The 12405-nt window shown below is 44.4% G+C and overlaps 1 protein-coding gene across 1 annotated transcript; it reads left to right on the top strand.

Annotated features, from left to right (window-relative positions):
• Window positions 1–105: 105 nt before the first annotated feature.
• On the top strand, window positions 106–11928 carry nsun2 (NOP2/Sun RNA methyltransferase 2). Its single transcript, XM_070556034.1, has 19 exons — window positions 106–307; window positions 707–864; window positions 951–1055; window positions 1136–1241; window positions 1693–1764; window positions 1865–1949; window positions 2050–2242; window positions 2546–2620; window positions 2816–2946; window positions 4534–4607; window positions 4686–4816; window positions 5299–5395; window positions 5576–5787; window positions 5876–5968; window positions 6042–6177; window positions 9988–10068; window positions 10448–10586; window positions 10792–10831; window positions 10921–11928. Exons 1-19 carry the CDS (start codon window positions 239–241, stop codon window positions 11204–11206), a joined length of 2283 nt encoding a protein of 760 aa, XP_070412135.1. The 5' UTR covers window positions 106–238; the 3' UTR covers window positions 11207–11928.
• The last annotated feature ends 477 nt before the right edge of the window (window positions 11929–12405 follow it).

The following is a 12405-nucleotide window of genomic DNA, read 5'->3' as shown; positions in this document are numbered from 1 at the left end:
ACTAAATTTGTATGAATTTAATTTTGGTTGAACAACTCCAAGAATCTTTTATTTCGTCTCTGGCGAAATCTGTGGCTACCTATGAAAGGTCCTCATTCACGTGCGTCAGAAGAACACGTTCCGCTGCTACACTACAACCACAACATAGCACGTCTTCAGACCAGATTGGCTCTGTTCTCAGCGTCCTGCCACCACGATTTTCCGCAGGTTTTTTTCCAGAGTCGTCTGCTGTTCCAAAATGGGGAAACGAAGCAGGCAGAGGCAGAAAAACCAGAATGCTGGCAGGGACGACAGAGACAGCAACGCTGTAAGAGTCACTGCTGCTGTAGCAAATCATGCTAATGTCGCCTGCTTTGGTGCACATTTGTGTTTAAAGTAAAAATGGATGTTTGAGTCTATTTTCTGCTGTATTTTCGAAAAATGCAAAATGTTTCTCAGTTGTCTACCTGCTGTACTTTACAATTAATTACGATTTATGCATTGATGGCCCACCAGCATCAAACTCTGTCTGGTGATTATTTAATAATGTAGACATTCATTATGTCATGCAAGTTCTCAAATATTGATCAAAGCATTATAATACCATGAAATACACAATAAATAAGGCTGTTTTCAGTATTTTTAAACACGTTTTAGCTCCAGTTTTTCATAAAGCACTTACTAAATGGAGGAAAGACTTGCGTAAACACCTGTCTATGTGTTTCAGGGATGGGGAGCTGGCTATGCTGACATTGTTAAAGAAAACAAGCTGTTTGAGCATTACTACAAAGAGCAGGGTCTCGTACCTGAGGGAGAGTTTGAAGAGTTCATGGAAGCCATGAGAGAACCGCTGCCAGCAACCATCCGCATCACTGGATACAAGAGGTGAGCTGGACAGAGTCAGGATATCACAGGTAAACTATCACGGAGAGTTACTTTATATACATTTCTCCTCCTTGTCCACACTGCAGCCATGCCAAAGAGATCCTCCACTGCTTGAAGGAAAAGTATTTCAGGGATATTCAGGAGCTGGAGATTGACGGCCAGAAGATCGAGGCCCCACAGCCTCTTAGCTGGTAACATTACAGCATGAATTAGCATAAACGCACAGATGTAGCCAGGAAACATTTCTCAGGACTGCCACCATCATCTCCAGGTATCCCGATGAGCAGGCCTGGCACACCAATATGAGCAGGAAGATCATCAGGAAGTCTCCGCTGCTAGAGAAGTTTCACCAGTTCCTGATCAGCGAGACGGAATCTGTAAGTCAAAAGTAAAATGGAAAGGCAAATAACGAGACCTCCAAAAAACCGGTCTGCAGCTCTTTAAATATCTACTTAGACTTTTACCAACTTGTGCAAAAGTGGTCGGTCTCCTTGTGCATGTGTGGGTTTGGCTCTGCTTGCAGAAGACATCATTATCCTTAGCAAAGACTTGATCATCACCAGATTTTCTCCAGTGAAACTGTTTCTGTATTTTATGTTATTTTTTTCTCCAGACCAACAATCAACACCAACTCACTCCCTCTGAACATCTCCACCACTTTACCCATATTTCTTTTTGCTTCTGTGTATTCAGCAACAGCTTGTTGTTGCTTTGAAGCACTTTCAACCGTATTTTCAACAATATTTTAGAAATTATAGACAAATCGGGAAGTTTCAGCATCCAGCAGCACCTAAAAACTCCGCTTTTTCTTCTGTTTTATCTTTGCAGGGTAACATTAGCCGACAGGAAGCTGTCAGCATGATTCCTCCCCTGCTCCTGAAGATCGAGCCCCATCACAAAGTAAAACTTTCCCACTGTTTTCACTTTATACTTATATTTTAATTCTTTATTTTAAAAAATCTTTCATGGTTTTAACAGAGGAAGTTGCTTTTCTGTGCAGATCCTGGACATGTGTGCAGCTCCAGGGTCAAAGACGGCACAGCTGATTGAAATGCTTCACTCTGACATGGAAGTGCCCTTTCCAGGTGTCACATTGATTTCAGACTCCTCTAAATGCTACGATCTGGACCTTGTTCATGCTTAAAACGCAGAATGGCATTTTGATCTCTGCCTCCTCTCATTTAGAGGGCTTTGTGATCGCTAATGATGTGGACAACAAGCGCTGTTACCTGCTGGTGCACCAGGCTAAGCGTCTCAACAGCCCCTGCATCATGGTGGTCAACCACGATGCGTCCTGCATCCCTACTCTTCAGATCAACTCAGACGGCAGGAAGGACATCCTCTTCTATGACCGCATCTTGTGTGACGTGCCCTGCAGGTCAGCGCCCGACTCAAAGGAAATGTTGGATGGGAAAACTTTGTGTGTGTTTGGCTTGTGAGAAGATTTCATGTAACAGATGGTAACGAGGAGTTTATAAACCGTTTCATAAGTAATCAAATGCCTTTCTGTTCATGTTGCATAAAGTAGTCGCCAAAACAAACCGCTGTCTCAGTCTGATCAGCTGTAGAAGCAAACTGGAAGGCCTTTGTCTGGTTTTGAGTCAGTCGGACGTGTCTGTGGACGATCCAGATCCAGAGCATCTGTCTGAGCAGGTGCTGCTCTCTGCTTTGTGTTCTGCAGCGGTGATGGGACTATGAGGAAGAACATAGATGTGTGGAAGAAATGGACAACCAGCAACAGCCTGCACCTCCACGGGTGAGTGAACGGGAGGGAGGGAGGCAGAGCCTGTATAGCACCTGCATGAACAGGAAAAGGAGAGACGAGTGTTCTTGGGGCACAAATGTAGTTAATTTGGCAGGATTACAGTTTGTGTGTGTGTGTGTGTGTGTGTGTGTGTGTGTGTGTGTGTGTGTGTGTGTGTGTGTGTGTGTGTGTGTGTGTGTTCATCAGACTCCAGCTGCGAATTGCGGTGCGTGGTGTTGAGCAGCTGGCTGTGGGAGGAAGGATGGTCTACTCCACCTGCTCGCTCAACCCCATAGAGGACGAAGCAGTCATCGCTGCACTGCTGGAGAAGAGCGAAGGTGACCATCAACCCGCAGAATCACACTTTAGAGCAGACCTGTAGATCCAGATCTTTCTTTCAGTCGTCGCTACACAAATTGTTCTTTATAAACTCCAAAACATGTAAAAAAAACTGGTGAATTATGACAATGAGGTGTTTTAAAAACAGCATCTTTTTGGTATTTTGAGAGAAAAATGTTTGTGAAACTCAGCAAAATTTCTGTGAAAAGGCCAGTTGAAAATTCTGTTTGCTTTTAAGGAAAAATGATACCCAGCTCCTCCTGGGAGATCCTTAGCTGTTCCCAGCCCAGAGAAGATACGCCATTTCTCCCACCAGTTCAGGATATCCTCCCAGTTGGACGTGCTCAGAAATCCTCCAGAGGGAGGTGTCCAGGAGGGATCCTGGTTAGATTCCTGAACCGCTTCCTCCATCTCTTTGATCTGTAGAAGCACCTTTACTCTGAGCTCCTCACCTTAAGCCCAGTTCACACAGCAGGAAATTCAGGCTGACGCTCTTCTCCCCTCACTATAAAGGCTCTAAAGATAATCTTATCAGATTTTCCTGCTGTGTGTGGTGTTAAAGGCGCACTATGCACTTTTGCTTGCTTTTAGCACCTCCTAGTGTCCGTTATTAACTCTGTGGTTAAACTGAAAATGAAACTTATCTTCTCGCTGTGTGTTTGTCTTTTCAACACCTTAATCTAACAGCTAAAACGTTTCCTCAGCCTTCCTTAGTGTCTACAGGAGCAGTTCATCACTAAATCAAAGAAATCAGCTGTTTTCGAGATATAAACATGCGTTTTTCTGGCCACAGGGACCTTTGGGGGTCTGAGTGACTTTCTATTAACTCTGTAAAGAGTCATTTTACAGGCTCAAGAAATGATAAAAAATGTGAAAAAGTTGCATTAACCCCATTTAAGTCAGCTTTGATCTGCTCAGAAGCACACTGGGATCGCTCAGATTAAAAGTCCGTTTTCAAACATGTTGGATTGTCTTGGGCTGATTTGAGGAGCGTGATGCTTGTTGAACAACAACGTTTAGCCAATCAGAAAGCGAGGTAGCAGAAGCGTGTTGCACTCTCCTTTGCCATGTTTAACTCCGAAATCACATGTAGTATTGTGAAATTTGACCGAAGAATGCTAATTTGTGAAAAGGGTACCTGTGCAGTTATTGTCGTGTGGGCGGACACCACACACTGTAGGACCAACACTGTCAAGGTGAGCCCCCCCCACCACAGGAAGGGTCTGTAAATAAAGACCTTGGCCTTTGGGCTCAGTTCTTTCTTCACCTCTACAAACCAGAGCGACGTGCTGATTACCCACTACTCAAAGTTGGGCAGCTCTAGAGACAGAACATTCTCCTCCTTTGGGTCCTTCAGTGGTGGCGGAGCATCCTGTGGGGAGCCACTCAGACCTTGGGAGGAGGCTATAAGGAGTCCTGTAGAATCCTGTGAGCTGCTGATCTGAGAGAAGAAAAAAAGCCCGGGCTTTGATCCTTAGGGTCTCAAACCAAATAGTCCCCTCTACATGGAAACACCCTGAGATCTCCTCATAAACAGGATCTACTCAAAACCTTTCCCTTTTGTTTAACCGTCCCAAACACGCCAGGATCGTTGGAGCTGGCTGATGCATCAGCTGACCTGCCGGGACTGAAGTGGATGCCTGGGGTGACTTCCTGGAAGGTACGGTGGTCTACTCTCTGGCTGTTACTGTCCAGTTTTAGAGTGTTATAACTGTCCAATCTGAACTTTCCTCTGTAGCTGATGACCAAAGAAGGTCAGTGGTACTCTGACTGGTCAGAGGTTCCCAAAAGTCGTCACACACAGATCCGACCCACCATGTTTCCACCAAAAGACCCAGAAAAAGTGGCCAACCTGCATCTACAGAGATGGTATATACACACATGTAAAAGATACTTTAAACTTTGGTCTCTAAACGGCACACGCTGATCTGTTTTTACTTTATTTGCTGCAAAAAAGTATAAATTGGGTTATTTTCTTGGTTCCACATAGAAAAGCCTTGTAATTATTTTAATAAGCCAGTGGAATGGTGGGTTTTTAGGAGTCTGTACCTGCTGATAGCCTTGGCTCATCGTTACACTCCTCCCACTGGCTTGCCTCCTTCCCATAATGCATCAGTGTTATGTTTGGCCCAAGCAGGCATCAGACACAGACTTGGTCATGTTAAAGGAAGCAGATCAGTGGTCCTAATGTTATGGCTGACTGCTGGAGCCTCACATTGTTAAGGATGATGTCATTTCTGTTCTTCGATGCGGGCAGCAGAGGGAGCTGTTGCTCTGTCTACAAGTCTTTCTTTTTGGGTCATTATAAACCATCTTGTGTGTGTGTGTGTGTGTGTGTGTTTTATTGTCAGTATGAGGATTCTGCCGCATCACCAGAACACTGGAGGTTTCTTTGTGGCTGTGCTGGTGAAAAAAGCCCCGATGCCCTGGAACAAAAGATATCCTAAGGTAGTCCTCACAAGCACACGGATTCCTCTGGGTTTAGGGAGATTTATTCCTCCCAGGTGGCTCTGTCTGCGGACCCACAACACAACCCCCATATCCAACTCCCCACTGCATCACTTCACCAACCCCAGCTGGGTCTCTGTCTGTCCTTTATGTCCACCCCCTGCTCCTCTTCGTCTCCAGCTGAGGACGAACCCCTTGTCGAGTTCATCAGCCCAGACCGGAGACCCTTCAGCAGCCTCGTCCCCAGCAGACGCTTCCAGCCTCCTCCCTGAGGGCACCCCGGAGGAGGTGGAAGAAGACGGCCCTGGAGGAAAAACAGAAGTGGAGGCCGAGCACGAGGTGCCCCCAGGAGACTCTCAGGAGGCTGGTGGTAAACAAGATTCAGTGTGTGGGTGAGTCCTGTTTGTCTGATGAGCTAGTAAACAAAATAAATCTGTCAATTCTTTGAGCTCCTAACTGTTGTGTCATTTTGTGTGTCAGACCTCCACCTTCTAAAAAGTTGAGGCTGTTTGGGTATAAAGAAGACCCGTTTGTGTTCCTGACTGAAGACGACCCGGTCTTCAACACTATTCAGTAAGAGTCTGTGTGCCGATGTCTGGTCTTTAACGTTTTGACCCAGCAAACCAAAGTGTCTTCTTCTTTCCAGATCTTTCTATGATCTGTCCCCCAGTTTCCCTAAACTCAACGTGTTGACCAGAACCCACGAAGGCAAGAAGAGGCACTTGTACATGGTGTCCAAAGAGCTCCGGAACGTGCTGCAGAACAACAGCGAGCGTATGAAGGTGTGGAGCTTTTGGTTTTAGGGCGTTGATAAATCACCCCAAAGTTCCACTACCTCCGCGCCGCTCCGGCACGAACTCCGCAGCAAAAACGGTCCCGTTGTAGTCGATCAGAGCTGTCCCACTACTGCGGCCGTGCGGCGCAGTGCACCGCCCGCCACGGCCATCCGGCAAAAATAGGATCGATTCTATTTTTGCCGGACGCCGGAGCACCTCCACAGTCAATGGACAGGAATCACAACGGCCCAACAGGAAAAGGAGCAAGCACAACTTCCGTTTTTCACAATAAATCGATAAACAAAAGGCGTTTTTTGTTTCATATGTACAGGTGTAACAACTTTTAACTATTGATGGCGGTTAAACTTTAAATGCACAAAAGTAAGCCATAAATACAGTTTCCACTATCAAAGTAGTCACACTTTGTTGATCCAAACACTGCTGATCTCTCAACACAAATGATGGGCAGATTAAACAGTTCATGCCGATGCTTCTCCCACACAACGGGTGTTTGGATCTAACTTCCGCGTTTATTGCTCGGACTGTATCGCAAGATCTTGAAAATCCCGCGCATGCCTGTTTGTGCACCTTAGGTCTCCGCACCGGAGCGGAGCCGTTGTAGAGCGGGTACCAAGAAAAATTGAGTTCGGAAGCGAGTGGCTGCGGAGGGCGGGGGCGGAGCGGAGGTAGTGGAATCTTGAGGTTGGTTTGTTTGGTTTCTGCACATGTGAGCAGTGAAGGTAGCATAAACAGGTGGGACCTTCTTGTATCCCAAAATCCCTCTGCTTCTCTGCCAAGGCACACCTGCTCGTGTGTGTGTGTGTGTGTGTGTGTGTGTGTGTGTGTGTGTGTGTGTGTGTGTGTGTGTGTGTGTGTGTGTGTGTGTGTGTGTGTGTGTGTGTGTGTGTGTGTACAATACAGATGCTGGAAGAGAAAAGTGATTATTTGCTGGCTACAGCTTGCTTGGCGTTCTGTCCTTCATAGTTGCTCTAAGGAGATAATTTTGTGGCCAGTAGCCAATAATTCTAGAATAAAAAGGCATTTTTGTATTTTTTATATTCTTCATCTGCATAAAACCTAATCTAAAAGTGACTAAAGCCAAGTGAGGCTCTTGCTTTGGGAGCTTGACGCAGCAGTCTTCTGGAGCTCTTACTACAGCTGTTCATCAAAAGCTTCCAGGTGTCGGATGAGTTGTAGTACAGATGCACCGATGTGAAAACCTGGGTCGATATTCATGTCCAACATTAACACTACTGTTATGAACATTAACCCGTATTTACCTATATTATATGTTAGGATTGTGTGATTGGACGATCTTATCGCCCATCGTCCGAGCCCTTCGCCAATCTTTATTTTCTTTTTGATGACGATGAAGGGTTACCTCCTCCTCAACTACATGCAGCTCAGACCCGTTGTGGTGCAGCACGTTGTTGATTGACACACAAAATAGTCTCTGAAATTTGGAAAGCAATGATTTCTCACATGAGAAACCCTCTTGGTCTGATTCTGCAAACTCATTAAGAATGATTGTTATTGGTGAAGCTCTCATGCATCGTTTGTCAGGCCCACAACATGTCCAAACATCACTTTTGAGAATATATCGCCCAACCTTCATATATGTTTATCTCTTTAAATATTCAACACATTGTTAAAACCACCACATCACTTAAATTATATCTCTGCTTTGGGCACCACATCACGATCACAACAATAGTGAAGTTTGCACCTATTGCACTGAGGCCAAAGGGTAAAAAACGACTAGAGTCGTGTGACGTGTCGTGCATCCCTAATTTAAAACCTAACATATCCAGAGTGCACGTTTTACAGAGGCTGCAGGCACCCGTTTAGATTTGGTGGTCATTAAAACGTGAGAGAAAACTAAAGATAAATTATGTAGCAGGGAAGAAAACAAAGAAAATCAACTCATATTAAAACAGGATTCAAAGATGATGTAGATGAATAAAATGTATTAAAAACAAAAAATAATTATCATACAGCCAATGAGGTCTTATTACAAATGAAAACACACACACACACAAAAGATTTAAAGAAAGTGATTTTAAATAGACTGAAACTGGCATTCTTTACTGATATTAGAATTAAATACATGCTTAAAGTCCCACCTACTCAGATAAGGAATACGTTTAAATATTAGTACATACATTAGTATGTAGACACCAAGAAAAGAACTTCATTTTTCTACTAGATTTGTCACGTGAACAAAATGTTGACAAAGAGCAGAGATGCACTGAAATATCGCGATATTTAGTGTTACAATACCGAAGCAATGTTCTAAAACAGTGTTATGTATAGTTGTTGGATTATTTACTTGCAAACATTTACCGTATTTTGTGTGGTGCATTGGAACAGGTCGCCCAAGCAGTCACTTGGTGCCAAAGCAATAAACTCCAGCTTAACATCAAACACACAGGAACCCATAGTAGACTTCTCACACCCTCCTGCTCATAAAACACCCGTCCTCATTCCCACCCAGCCCGTCACTGTTACAGAGTCGTCTAAATCTCTGGGCACAAATGTTAGGAACTCCTTCAGATGGAGACGGCACTCAGAACAGACTTACAAACAAGTTAATAAGAGTATTTTTTCTTAGACAACTAAAAACATTTAGAGCAATACGCAGCATCCTTGTACAGTTCTATACCGCTATCGTTCAACGTATACTCTCCTCATCCCTACTAGCATGCATGCATGGATGGATGCATGTATGGATGGATGGATGGATGCAATTATGTATGTATGGATGGATGGATGGATGGATGGATGGATGTAAGAAAGCACAACTTGTGTTTTTCAATTTGCAAAATAGCGTGAGGATGATGTGTTCTGAGGTTAAAATGGGACAAATCTGCTCTGAGGAAGACTCATTTGTATTGAAACATTAGTTCTGCTTGCTCTTGTAATAAATGATTAATGATTAGAGTGCTCCAGCCTTGCTCCTGCTGATTACTCTCTTGTCTGGACAAAAGGTTACAGTGCATTTATTACCAGCAGCTACTGTTTATCTGTTGCATAGTTATGACAAACATGTCAGGGTGACCCAGTCTCATTGTAACACTAAGAGCTGTTTCGTTTTCAGAGAATTCCTCCCAGATTTTCCTTTCATATCCGTTGCCACGGTTTCTCCTCTGATAACCCTCTCATTGCTGCTTGATGTAAAACGCATTCCTCTACAGACACCAGATTTAAAACAGTGGTTTGCTACAAAATAGAGATTTTCTGGAAGCTGAAGGCTTTAATCAGCTCTGATCTGTGTGATCTCTTTGGATGAAGGGATTTTCATTTCTGCAGCGAGTTACATTTTTCTGCTTTAATGCAAAGCTTGTTTAATACCTTTGCTTTGACGGCCGCGTTTGACGTAAATTAGCCTAATTTCTCTTTGCTTGTAACTTTGAAGGGTTGAGATTTTCAAATCACAGGAACTGCTGCGTGGAACGCTTCTGCTGCTGTGTTGTGCATCCAGTGAGACGGGGGCTTGTGTTACATACATATTACGCATCTAGAAGTGTGTGTGTGTGTGGGGGGGCGCTCTGGACATGTCTCTGGTCCATCACATGGACACAGACAGGACAGCTTAGAGTCATTCACTAACCTGACACACTTTTGTGACCTGTGGGAGGAAACTGAAGCACCTGGAGGCTTTCTGCAGGGACTTCTTGTGCATCCATGCGGGGAAGTGCCTGCAGAAAGACAGTGCAGACGGGATTTGAACCGTCGATCTTCTGCTGGGAAGCAACAGTTCTTCCAACTGCGCCACCATGCAGCCGAGTTAAATGTTAGATTCACTGTTTTCCTCAGGTCATAAACACGGGGGTGAAGGTGTGGTCTCGTAACAGTGATGGAGCGGAGTTTGGCTGTGCCTTCAGGCTGGCTCAGGAGGTGACACACACACACGCACACACACATGCACACACACACACACACTCACACTCACTCACTCACTCACTCACTCACTCACTCACTCACTCAGAGACAGGCAGAGACAGAGAGAGAGACACAGAGAGATTTGGAAGTGATTTCTTCATAAACCAGCAGTTTTTACACATCGTCTACAGTTCGTTGTTTGCAAACAGAGCGTTAGATCTTCTCTCTAGGATCTTAGCCACCATAGAGCCCGGCTGCGTAGTTCAGGTGCCAGGCTGCAGGATTCACTCTAAAATAAGATGATAAATTCATTTTCATGCTGAGTGAGGCTGTAAAGTTCCTAGCTGTTGCATTTGCCTTTGGGTTGTCATCCACATGCCCTCTGCCTTTCCAGGGTATCTACACTCTTCAGCCCTACATTCGCTCCAGGATAATCAGTGTGAGTGTAGAGGACATCAAAGTGCTGCTGACGCAGGAGAACCCCTTCCTCAGCAAGCTGGAGGACAACGCTCACGCTCAGGCCAAGCAACTGGGTATGTCCCACCAGGCAACAATAGAAACATGGAAATCACATGCCTATGATGCTCAAGCTGCCTTATACAGAAAACAAAGCTTGAACTGGTCATTGTAGGATTCTGTTGAACACGATTGCACATAACAAGCTTCTGTAGAGCAGCCATGGAAGGTTTCAGCCACTTTGAGGTTCTTAACCATCATTATGGAACATTTTTTCCTCAGGAATGGGCAGCATCGTGTTGAAGTACATCCCAAACCCAAAGTAAGCTGTTGAATCATGTTTTATACAATAAGTGGTGATCATGTTCATGGGTAAACCTCACACCTGTTCATCCTCTTGTTTGTCGTCAGCAACCCCTCGGAGCCTCAGTGTGCCATCCAGCTGTGTGGCTGGAGGGGAAAGACGTCCATCCGAGCCTTCGTCCCCCGTAACGAGCGCTATCATTACCTCCGAATGCTGGGCGTGGAGGTCTTCAGGGACAGAGAGGGCTCGGGGCAGAAAAAGAGGGATGGAGAGAAAGAAGGGAAGGAGGAGGAAGAGGTGGCAGTGGAGAATGAGGCAGAGCTGGAGAATGGCGCTGAAAACGAATCATCAGAACCAACGACCGCCTGCAGCAACAAAGAGACTAAAAGCTAAAGATTTCGAGGGAAGAGATGGAACGACGGACTGACGTGAGCTCTGCGTGCTGCTCTCCAGTCAAACGCATGATGCAGTCCAGCAGTATGACCCGCCCAACTTCCTGCTCAGGCGGATCCTCCCAGTCAGGATCGACTCCTTCAGGTTTCCCTTTTTAGCTCCCATCCAGGAGGCAGCGTTTTAGTTAGGCGGCTTGTTTTATTTTATATATTTGTTTGAAGTTTTAACAAATGTTAAATGATTTTCATTCTTTATTTTCTGCCTGTTCATTTGGAGCGTTGCGCCATCTCATTTTCTACACTTGTAACCAAAGTGACGTTGGTGAATTGATTAAAATCATAAGGCTGGCTGCATTCAGACCATTTTATTATCAGTTGTGTAAAAACATGAATGAAGCATTGATCAGAATTAGAAATAGGTGGAGCTCTAGCTGCTGTCTTAAGCAGGATTTTCATTAAAAGATAGGAGAAATAAAAACTAAACCTAAAAACCAGTACAGACCATTTAGATGTGAGTCACAGCAACAGCCAGTGCTAACTGGTTTGTAGTTTCTGCTGGGAAGGAAACTTGTTGTGAGGTGAACTTGTTTGAAGACAAACCTTCACTTGACGAGCTTCTAAACATTCCTGGTGACGACATGCAGAGAAACCTTTGCTTCACGTCTCCAGATGCACTCCTGCTCAGGAAAACTGCACATGGAAATAAAAAAGGTGCTTTTTGAAGTTGTCTTTTTTGTAGTTTTTTTTAATGATGCAAAACGAACACATAACCACAAGACTAGAATGAAAGTATAATAATTCCACCTGTCATAGAAATAAATGTAGCATTAAAGAAGTTATGGAATAAATGAAATCTAACTGATTAAATGACAAATCTGCTTTTTCTTGGCTTCTTGGTTTTTGGTTGGAATAACATTTTAGCTGTACTCAGTTAGTTTTGATTTAGTTTTTTGTAAAAAAAAAAGAAAATACTCATTTGTGGATGGCTTCCTGAATGGCCTCAACCCCAAGACATAACTTACATCTAAAGGATTGACAAGCTAATGGCTAGGCTGAGCACGTCATAGACCCGATTAAATGGTCTGCATTTGATGTACCACCTTCTAAAGTCCTAGAACCCCCCAAGGCACTTTTAACCATAGTCATTCACCTTTGCAGGTATGCATTCACACACTGGTGGTAACGAGCTACAATGAAGCC

Source organism: Nothobranchius furzeri, chromosome 11, assembly GCF_043380555.1.
Source record: "Nothobranchius furzeri strain GRZ-AD chromosome 11, NfurGRZ-RIMD1, whole genome shotgun sequence".
In the NCBI taxonomy this organism is placed as follows: Eukaryota; Metazoa; Chordata; class Actinopteri; order Cyprinodontiformes; family Nothobranchiidae; genus Nothobranchius; species Nothobranchius furzeri.
This window is presented reverse-complemented; position numbering and strand designations above follow the sequence as displayed.